This window comes from Eretmochelys imbricata, chromosome 26 (genome assembly GCF_965152235.1).
Source record: "Eretmochelys imbricata isolate rEreImb1 chromosome 26, rEreImb1.hap1, whole genome shotgun sequence".
Taxonomy (NCBI): domain Eukaryota; kingdom Metazoa; phylum Chordata; order Testudines; family Cheloniidae; genus Eretmochelys; species Eretmochelys imbricata.
In genome coordinates, this window is record NC_135597.1 from 12,287,669 (window position 1) to 12,299,201 (window position 11,533).

Here is an 11,533-nt window from a genome sequence, read left to right on the forward strand (position 1 = left end):
CTTTTTCACTAGGAGGGTGAAGCACTGGAATGGGTTACCTAGGGAGGTGGTGGAATCTCCTTCCTTAGAGGTTTTTAAGGCCAGGCTTGACAAAGCCTTGGCTGGGATGATTTAGTTGGGGATTGGTCCTGCTTTGAGCAGGGGGTTGGACTAGATGACCTCCTGAGGTCCCTTCCAGCCCTGATATTCTATGATCCTTTCTATACATTGGTGACTAAAATTGGACACCGTACTCCAGCTGAGGCCTAACGAAGCACCGAGTAGAGCAGAACTATCATCTCCCATGATTTGCATGCTCTGCCTCTGTGAATGCAACCCAAAATTTCATTTGCCTTTTTTTTTTTTTGCAATAGCACCTCCTTGCTGACTCACGGAGAGGTGGTGATCCACCACGATTCCCAGATCCTTCTCAGCAGTGCTGCGGAGCCCGTTACCCCCCAGTCTTTACCTCTGCATTTTGGTTCAAACAATGCAAACAAAAGAAATGTAGGCTCAGTTCCTGATGGCGGGCAGTAGCGTTTTTATTAGCCATACGGGAGGAATAAAGGTTTATCCCGATTTACTGTTTCCTCTGTGCGTGCTGTTTGAATACTGAAGAATCTTTAAACTTCTCACTTAGCTGCATATTATGACATTGATGGCCCTCTCATTTTGCTTGCTGAATTCCAGCACATCCCATGACAGCAGGGGTGTCAAACTGAAAGCAGGTGTGACAGCAGGGTATGCGGGTGGGTGGACAAAGGAGCTGGAACAGAGCTAAGGTTAATAAACCTCCAAATATTCAGAAAAAATGGTTGGAAATCCTACTCAAATATGTTCCCTCGGTGAAATTTACCCCTGTGCACAGGGTCAGCACAAATTTGCATCACCTAAGTCCTCAAAATAGAACTTCAGTGGTGCATAGGTCTCGTGTTGGCTCTCTGCACAGGGGTGAATATAGCCCCATATGTATTCGGAGTCATAGTTGGCTACTTCACTGACAGAAATAAGTGTCTTTTTCCCCCTGTATTTAGTCCTGCAGAGCCAGTACAGCAAAAACAGAAGGAGCTGCAGGATTTTATTTTTTAAAAACTTTTCCTTATATGTCAGATTTTCTACTTTTTTGGCGGTGGGGGCGGGGGAGTGTTTGGGTTTTTTTACATTTTTGTTGCTGTCCTCTGGACTCTCTCCAATTTGTCCACATCTTTCTTAAAGTGTGGCACCCAGAACCAGACCCTGTACTCCAGCTGATTCCTCACAGCGCCTAGTAGAGAGAGACCATTACTTGCCATCTCTTACATACAACGCTCCTGTTAATACAGCCCAGAGTGACAGCAACCTTTTCACAACTACATCACATTGTTAACTCATATTCAATTTGTGATCCACTGTAACCCCCAGGTCCTATTCAGCAGTGCTGCCGCCTAGCCAGTTATTCCCCATTTTGTAGTTGTGTATTTGATTTTTCCTTCCTAGAGGTAGTACTCTGCATTTGTCTTTATTGAATTTCATCTTGTTGATTTCAGACCAATTCTCCAAATTTGTCAAGGTCCTTTTGAATTCTAATCCTGTCCTCCAAAGTGCTTGCAACCCCTCCCAGCTTGGCGTCATCTGCAAATTTTATAAGCATCCTCTCCACTCCATTATCCAAGCAACTGAAAATATTGAATAGTGACAGACCCCCATGGGACCCCACTAGATACATCCCTCCAGTCTGACAGCAAACCATTGATAAGTGCTCTATGAGTGCAGTCTTTCAACCAGTTTTGCATCTACCTCATAGTAACTTCATCTAGACCACATTTCCCTAGTTTGCTTAAGAGAATGTCACATGGGACTGTGTCAAAAGCCTCACTAAAATCAAGATACATCATGTCTACAACTTCCCCCAATCCACTAAGCCAGTAGCCCTGTCAAAGAAGAACCACTAACCTAAACCTAAAGAATCAGCTGCAGACAGAGGTGTGAAGTATACATACTTCACAAGAAGTTACTTGCATAGTCATTGATGGTTCTGCAATTCTTTGGATAGTACATTGGCTAGTACAGGGATCGGCAACCTTTGGCACATGGCCCATCAGGGTAAGCCCCTGGCAGGCCAGGCCAGTTTGTTTACCTGCAGCATCCGCAGGTTCGGCCGATCGTGGCTCCCACTGTCTACGGTTCGCTGTCCCAGGCCAATGGAGGCTGCGGGAAGCAGCGGCCAACACGCTTCCAGATGAAGAAGTGGGGTTTTTTACCCATGAAAGCTTATGCCCAAATAAATGTTAGTCTTTAAGGTGCCACCAGACTCCTCGTTTTTGTGGATACAGATGAACACGGCTACCCCTCTGATACTCAGCACAAAGAGTGTCACAAGACAGAACTACAGGAGCAAGCAGAGTGCATCAGTTGAGTACAAATACACAGCTACTGCCCAAGCAATGTGTTCGGTTACTTTGTTTTGCCATGGTTTGCTCTTAGCAAATATTTGTTGGCTATTACTTATAACTCTGTTATGCTCTAGGTGCTTATTAATTGGGCTTTCTTCATCAGCTATGAATGTAAAAAAAAATAGCTTGAGTCCCGGCACCTCTTTCCTTACAAATTAAGCCCTGTGTGGACCGCATCTCTTCCAGCAGACCTCCTTCCCAAAACAGCATCCCATGGTTCAGGAAGCCAAAGCCCTCCCATCAACACCATCTTGCAGCCGTGTGTCTCTGCTTGGACCCTTACCCTCAACTGGGTAAGCCACCTGCACCCCTGCCCCTTTCATGCTCACTCCCAGAGCTTTGTAGTCATGGCTGATTGGCTCAGGGTTACAGCAGGCAGTATCATCAGTGCCCATGTGGATGAATAGCCTGGAGTAGTGGCCAGAGGGATGGATGAGCCTCAGCAACTGTTCTGTAATGTCTCAGGCATGGGCTCCAGGCAGGCAGCACATCTCCCAGGATGTCAGGTCAGCAGATGGATGCCTCTGACCAGCACAGAAGGCAGTCCCTGACCTCCAGCACCCTATGTTGCCTCCTGTTGGGTGTGGTGGCGATGAGTCTCCCAGCCTTGGGGACAGATGGCAGCTCCTGCTCAGCCACTGGGGTCTGCCTCTGTCCTCCTGTTGCCAGTACAGCATACCAGTTCTTCACCTCAATGGACACGGGACAGCACCATCTACTGCCCGAGAGAGCCAGCAGCCAGTTTCCTCCCCGTAGAGCAGCTGGTTCTCCTGCCTCCTCTGGTGCCACTGTAGTCAGCTAGCATCCTCTCTCCCAGATGTTTCCAGGTACATCCTGCCAATAAAGTCCTTGCGCTTCTGGAGGCTACGCAGATGAGCCACCTCCTTCTGCAGCTCTTGTCTGCTTGTGGAGGGACTCCACCGACAGATACCTTTCTCACCAGGTGTTTCCCCCAGCCTGGCTTTCATTGGTGGGGGCATGCAGGTTGTGTTCCCAGCTAGTCAAAACAAGGACGTGGGCAGAAACCTTCAGAGTCAGGAAGCCGGTCTGGCTGGGACCCCCACAGGTGCAGTCAGAGGAAGTGCAGTGATACTAGCAATGTGCCATTTTCCTCCCATTGCAGGTTCTTCCTTGTAGAGTATCTGGAAGTTGCGGGGAGGGATAGCTCCGTGGTTTGAGCATAGGTCTGCTAAACCCAGGGTTATGACTTCAATCCTTGAGGGAGCTATTCAGGGATCTGGGGCAAAAATCTGTTGGATGATTTAATTGGGGATTGGTCCTGCTTTTAGCAGGGGGTGGGACTAGATGACCTCCTGAGGTCCCTTCCAACCCTGAGATTCTATGATAAGTTAAGTGGGGGGGAGGGGAAATCTACCTCCCTGCTGTCCTCCACTGGTGAGCTAGGCTGGCTCTTTGCAAACTGACCGCTGAAGACCTAGATTGCACACTTCTGTATAAAGTCCCCTAGCCTGCAAGCAGGCCCAGGAAAACCCATGAGAATTTTAAAAATAGCTTACAATTTTAACACCGTTTTCAACACACCAGAATTAGAATCCAAATTATTGTCACATGCAAGCATTGCCACCTCACCTCTTTTCCAGACCAATAAAGCAAAACCCTGATCTGAGTTCAGAGCTTGGAGACACCCTGCTACAAACCTGTAGCCGTGCTGAAAACTGACCATTGATGCCACATACTTATTCCTACTCTTTCCTTTTGTCTCGGCCAGTTTCTAATTCATGGTGGTAGTTTACTTCTCACCCTCTGACTTCATTTCCTTAATAGTTGTTTCTGAGGGACTTTGCAAAGACTTTTAAAAAGTCAAAATAAACTGTATTAACTAGTGAGTAAAGGAGAACCAGGGTTTTCTTAGCTCAAGTAGTAGATTAGAGAGGCATGATTTTTCTAGGCAGGAGCCATGCTGGCTTGTCCTTTCCTAGCTTGGTGTTTATAATTTTGTCTATAATTATCATTTCAAACAATTTACCTGGTATTGAGTGCCGTCACTGGAAGAATGTGAAACTGGAATCTGGGAAATGCCCGTGCAGCTAGCAAGTACTATTCTGCTCCCACTGACATAGAAATGAAATGCTGCACAGCACCAGACTTGTGCAGCAGGTTCTTACCAAAAGTCTGTAGAGAGGTAGCGGTGGAGCCCTTGCAAGTCTTCCGCCCAATCCTGCGTGGTGCTGAATGGTCTCAATTCCCTTAAATTTGGCAGCGGTTAAGAACGCGCTCATCCCCTTTCAGGAGCAGGCCACCTGTCTGCTGTAACAATTAGCTCCTAGCCTTGCTGTAAAGGCTGTGGTGCTTCAGGCTGATTATCATCTCCTGTGGAAAATATCTTGATTTTTTTTTTCAGAGCACCTGCAACTCCTGTTAACTTATGCTAGAAATTTGGCACCTCTGAAAAAACCGGGCGCTATATTTGCAAGTAAAATAATTTTTTTTAAAGCTGCTTGCACAATCCAGTTTCAGATTCGGTGTACCTAAGTTCTATTATGTGTGAATTTTACATAAACAGCTTGCAAAATGTTTGCTGATTGACTGTGGCATTGGGTTTGTTCATTCTTTAGAAGGCAATTTCGCATCCTCTGGCAAGTGTGCTATAGAAATTATTTATAGAGGGCACATTTTGAAATAGGTTGTTCAACTTTTTGTGAAGCAATGTTCTTGTGAACAACTTGATGGCTAATACGCCAAGCATCCTTTAGATTACATATCCAAGTTACTGACAGAGATGAATCACTCCACTTGGGGAATATAAACCCATTCAATTCTTTATGTATTTATTCCCTTCCCCTCCCACCCCCCGCATCTACTGTAAATACGTTGATTTCAAGTGCGTTTTCCTAGCTGTAAACCAGCCCCTGCTTTGCTGAGACTACACAGCTGTCATTGGTTGTGTCAGTCTTATAGGGCACGTGGAACTCCAGTACATGTTTTCACCCTTGCTGCATGGACTATCTTTAGGTTTGCGGTTTGAATGGGAAGCATTTGTCCGAGGCCTTGCTGGAATGAGATACTTAATTTAACCCACGCTATAAGCTCTTGTCTTGAAACACCACACCACACCACACTCAAAATTGATTCCTCAAGCACACAAGTCTGGAGTGAAATACCTGGCTAAAGTAGTTGAATGCTTTCATCAACCCTCCATTTCATCTAACTACTGATGTTCGATCCAAACGCAAGATAACAAGGGATTTTACAGCGCTATCCATGTTTCTCGACCGAAGGGAAAAAAGAAACAGGGGCCACCCTGAGTCCACATTCCAAAGAACAATAACTCATGTGAGATTTGGCATCAACAAACGAATCCGATAATTCACTGCCATCAGCATCTTATTCTGTAATACTGCGGCCTTTACTATATTTGCCTATTGTCATTAATCAGTATCTCTTTTTCCCTCAGCTGACATTTTATCTTTGAACTGACTGAGCCCAATTCTTGTGTGATGCAACACCTAGGAACATACGTACTGATACCATATGCACTAGATTTTCTGTACATTAAATTTAATTTGTTATTTATCAAGCTATCAGGCCCACTTTTCAACAGCACCTTAAGAACCCAAGAGCCTTTGTTGAACGTAATTTAGGTACTTGAGAGCCTAAGGTTAGGTCTACGTTAACACTGTGTCGGTAGAAATTCTGTCACTCGGGGCAGGGTGTGAAAAAACACACCCCTGAGTGACATAAGTTACCCTGACAGAAGTGCTGGACTGGAGAGCACTAAGTCTGCAGGAGACATGCTCCTGCTGACATAGCCGCCACCACCACTCATGGGGGGTGGGTTAATGATATCCACGGGAGAGCTCTCTCCTGTCGGCATAGACCGGCTACACGGGAGATCTTACAGCTGCACAGATCAGTGGCAGATTTCGAGTTAGTGGGGCTCTGTGTGTAGCTTCATTTTTGTCCCCCCCGAAGCAGCCAAGAAAAATAACATTCTCTTATCTTCCCCACTCCCACCCCCTGTTTTTCATTCTTTTTTTCTTCATCCTCCTCCTATATTATAAGTAATGGGAAGTAATAGAAAATAAAGCAAGGTACCTTGATTGGGGCAGGGGGGTTGGGTGTGGGAGGAGGGGTGAGGGGTGCAGGATCTGGGAGGAAGTTTGGGTGCAGGGTGCAGGCTCTGAGCTGGGGCAGGGGGTTGGGGTGTGGGAGGGGGGCAGGGGGCGGTGCTTACCTTGGGTGGCGTGGCTCCCAAAGTGACCTGCACGCACACCCCCCCCCCCCCCAAGCAGTGACTCCAAGTTGGGGGGGGGTCCAGAGGGTCTCCGTGCACTGCTGCCCACAGGCACCATGCCCGCTACTCCCATTAGCCGCAGTTAGCCGCGGGGGCAGTGCGTGGAAGCACACACACACACCCGGGGCCGCAGGGACATGCCAGCCATTTCCAGGAGTGAAGCAGCATGGAGGGAGGGAGGCAGAGTGGGCAGGGAACCGGCTTAGCCCTGCTGCGTGCCCCTTGGGGGGCCAGGGACAGCGGGTCTGGGTGCACTGCCCGGGGCAGGTGCAGCACACGGGTGCGCAGAAACGTGCCAGAAGCCGGCTGCTTCTGGCCGTGGCATGCAGGCAGCCTGCCTGTCTGTCTGAGCCCGCCGGCTGGGACTCAGGGACAGGTGGTCAGATATTTGTGCTGCATTTCAGAGGCCCCCCGTCGTTGGAGACCCCCTGCCACTGCACAGTTAGGTTCATGGTAAGCTCTCAAGCGTAGACATGGCCTGAGTCTCATTGCAAGTCAATGGGAGGCAGGCTGCTAAGTCGTTTAGGAGCTCTTGAAAATTTGATCCACTGTCTGAGTGCTTGATTAAGCAACTGACAAGACCCCATGATTGTTCACAGGGTTGTTGTAACCGTTTTGGTCCCAGGAGATGAAAGAGACAAGGTTGGGGAGGTGATCTCTTTTATTGGACCAACTTCTGTTGGTGGCAGAGACAAGCTCGTCTTCAGGATGTGAACATGAGCTCTGCGGCGCTCTGAAGCTTGTCTTTCACCAACAAAAGTGGGTCTAGAAAAGATTCTAAAGTATTTGTGTGCGTGAAAGTCTGGAATATTAATGCAACAGATGTCCAGCCCCAGGCCTGCAATAACCTACTTGTGTTCCATTAACTGAAAATACTCATTGGCAAGTAGTGCGGATTTTCAGGTTTTCCTTCGGAAGATTCGCTTTACAAACTAGTTATCCTTGCAGTCAATGGTTATTGAGAACTCTGCACTAACTGAAAAAACAAGCTACTAATAGAGCATTTTGAATGCTTTGCAGCCCAAAGGATCTCTTTCCACAGTGATGCTGGATAGGTACAACACCCCTGAAATACAGATCCTTCTGGGATGGAGCGGAACCTACACAATATTTGGGGTGAATTTGGGGTCGGGGGAGGAATTTGGGCAAGGATCTCAGGGCAAACAAAACCCATCTACTTTGATGGAAAATGCAATGGGATCTTCATTTTCCATGAAGAACAACTATGATCCTAGGGCCGTGCTTTTCAGCCTGTGGTCCACAGATGCCTGGGTGGCTGCAGACTATGTCTAAGGGGTCCGTGAAAGGTTGTCATTACCATAGATGGGTGATATTTCGACCTGTAGTGCATGGACCCCGGAGGGTCCGCAGACTAAGATTTCCAAAGGGGCCCACACCTCCATTCACACTCTTTTTTTAGCAAAAAGAAAAGGAGTACTTGTGGCACCTTAGAGACTAACCAATTTATTTGAGCATAAGCTTTCGTGAGCTACAGCTCACTTCATGCTGTAGCTCACGAAAGCTCATGCTCAAATAAATTAGTTAGTCTCTAAGATGCCACTAGTCCTCCTTTTCTTTTTGCGAATACAGACTAACACGGCTGTTACTCTGAAACTTTTTTTTTAGGTATCTGCATGTGAAAAAAGATTGAAAACCACTGCCTTAGAGTAATGTTTTCGTAATTGCAGGTGGCGTTACCATGTGGGGTTTGATTTCTCCTCTTATTTTCACCAGTGTAACTCCATTGAGTTCAGTGGAGTTACTTTGGATTTACTCCAGTGTAAGTGAGAGGAGAAACAGGCTCACGCTCTCAAGCCCGGCATGATAAAGAGATTAAACTTGTCAATGATTTCCCATCCCCTTGTCATTAGAAACAAGCTAACAAATCTTAAGCTACATTTCACAAGCTGTAGATGAATGAGTAATGACATCACTGTCAACTGCCTTCAGAAATTTCCATTAACAGTTTGCATTTTACTTTTCAAGTCAGTCTAATTCTAACACGTTAGCCAAAATGCCCTCAGCAAAAAAATGATCTCGCTCAATCTCGTTTCTAATTACTGCAGAACATGCAGATGAGGAAAAAGACCAGAAAGAGGGAAATTCTAGAACACCACTCTCTATATTTTGAATTTTAAATACCAAGTGTCAGCAAAGGACCACAAGGTTTTCTAGGAGGTACCAACAAATAAAATTTATCATCATTTTAGAAATGAGTAAACTGAGGCAGAGACAGGCTCAGTGATTTGCCCTCAGCCACATAACAAATCAGTGAAAAGATCTGCTAAAGAGCAGCAAAACCCAATTCAGCCCCAGAAGTCCTAACCTCTAGTCCTTTTCTTTGACCACTAGATCACAGTTCATCCCTCCACTGACTTACATTTAAACCCCAAGCGCCAGTTTAGACATTTGCTTCCTTGCTTCAGCACCAAGTTGGCTGGTTGCTGAATTTGTGTTCTGAGAACAAAATGTGAGCGAGATGCTGGTATGTGCTGGCAAGCCACAGAGAAAACAGGTGTATCTATCACTCACTATAAGCTGTACAAGTCACAGGACAAACAGAACAGCGATAGAAAATAGCATTTTCCATCCCCAACTTTGTAATAAAAGTAACGTTATTCCAACAACCCAGTTGCCTTTAGTGAACACATTTGTACCCAGCTCTAAAATTTCCACATGTCCATCTCAGAACAATATAAAGCAGCAAATATCGAACCGCACCTTTGCCAAGCAGAGGGTTAAATCCTGGAGGTCTTTACACAGGCAATTTCCAACTGAAATCAGGAAACCGGTTAAGAGCTATAGTATCTGGCCCACAGCTGTCTCATGCATGTTCAACTATAAATATATCTCACGTAATTGGATTATACCATGCTGTTTTAAATATAGATTTTAATCTAAAATGAGGAAATCAGGAAAATTAATTAAGACAGTGAGTGAAATTGTAGAGGGCAAGACTATAGATTTCCTCTGACTGAAAAAAAAAAAGAAAATAGCCACAGGCTTCTCTGGGGCACAATTAAAACAGACCCTTTTCATTAAGCTAACAGCATTCTCCTGGAGAGAATTATCGGGCGGGGGGGAGGAGGAGGTAACCCTTATCTTGAGTGCTCTTTTAAAATATTATCTCTCTTGCAATATTTGTGTGTGTAGGGAAGAGATCAACAGGATGCTAAGGCAGCAGAAGGAACCCCAGCAGTGGTTCTCAACCAGGGGTACCTGTGCCCATGGGGGTACACAGAGGTCTTCCAGGGGGTACATCAACTCAACTTGAGGGGGAGGGATACCTCAGTGGTTTGAGCATTGGCCTGCTAAACCCAGGATTGTGAGTTCAATCCCTGAGGGGGCCATTTAGGGATCTGGGGCAAAAGTTGGGGATTGGTCCTGCTTTGAGCAGGGGGTTGGACTAGACCTCCTGAGGTCCCTTCCAAAAGTACAATTTCAGTACAAAAGTAAAATTTCATACCCTGACTTGTTTCTACTGCTCTATATACTGTACATTGAAATGTAAGTACAAGATTTGTATTCCAATTCAGTTATTTTGTAATTATGTGGTAAAAGTCTGCAATTTTTCAGTAATGGTGTGGCTGTCACACTTGTGTATTTTTAGGTCTGATTTTGTAAGCAAGTCGTTCTTAAGTGAGGTGAAACGTGGGGGTACACAAGACAAATCAGACTCCTGAAAGGAGGACAGTGGTGGGGAAAGGCTGAGAGCCCCTGCACTACAGAACTTTATCATCTAAAGGATGAGAGCCCCAAAAGCTCGGGAACTGAATAATAAATACACTTTTTTTTTTGTCATGCCCTAGGGACCAGCTCTTTTGCATGCCCTGATTTCCACCCTCTCCCAGCTCCATCCAGAGCCTGGAAACTGGATGGCTGCAGAATTATAGACGGGGGTCTTTATAGGCTCCTGCCTGCAGCCTTGTGTGCTAGGACCCGTTGACTAAAGGGGAGCAAGGGCCAGGTTAAAAACAAAAAAATCCACCCATGCTTGGAAACCGGGTGTGGTGGCTGTAGCCTGTCGTTGGGCCCGTTCCTACCACCACCACCACCCCCCAGGCCAACTCGTGCGGCCTGGCAATCCCACCTCCTGGCCTCACCTGTCCACGGCGATGGCCGTCATGGAGTAGATGCTGGCAAACACGGCGGCGATGGGGAAGAAGTTGTGGAACTTGCAGTAGACCAGCCCGTAGTACCACTCGTTGTGGATGGCATAGGTGAAATTGACGACGGTGTTAAAGGCGGCCATGGAGGCTTCTGCAAAAGCCAGGTTCACCAGGAAATAATTGGTCACCGTCCTCATCCTCTTGTGGGCGAGGATGATCCACATCACCACGATGTTCCCCACCACCGCCACGATCACAATGAGCGAGTAGGCGACGGCCCAGAGGGTGATCTGCCAAGCGGGCTGGGCGAACTGGTTGGCATCGGATTCGTTGGCAGACGCGTTGTGGGACAACGGAGAGTCTATGTTCTCCCCCGCGTACAAGACCTCGTCCATCTTCCCCGCTCCCCGCCGCGCCGGGATCATTCGCGGGGAGCCCTCTGCGAGGAGGCTAGCCCGCCGGGGCCAGGTGGCAGCTGGTCAGGAAGGCTTGGGCAGGCGGGGTCGCCTACAGCTGTGGTACATCTGGAATTGTGGGGCACATCTGTCGGCTCGGTCTCTGGAGCCCGATTGTTCTGCAGCTGTCTGCGCCGCTGATCGAGCTGCCGCTATGTGCAGGGAAAGGTGGTGGGGTGAGTCTGTGTCCCCCCTCCCCCCCACACACACACCCCCCCCCAGCCCCCGCCCTTTCGGGGAGAAAGTGAAGCCACCCCGGTGTAAACTTCTCTGCACCGGTCGCAGCCCGGGCAGCAGCTGGCA

At 47.4% G+C, this 11,533-nt stretch overlaps 1 protein-coding gene across 1 annotated transcript in view; it reads right to left on the reverse strand.

The window, feature by feature from the left end:
* Positions 1–11,200, reverse strand: part of LOC144257578 (substance-P receptor-like) — a 91,773-nt gene extending 80,573 nt beyond the window's left edge. The window contains exon 1 of the mRNA XM_077805562.1: positions 10,770–11,200. Coding sequence (XP_077661688.1) covers positions 10,770–11,200 — 431 coding nt within the window. The remainder of the gene's footprint in view (positions 1–10,769) is intronic.
* Between the last annotated feature and the right edge of the window lie 333 nt (positions 11,201–11,533).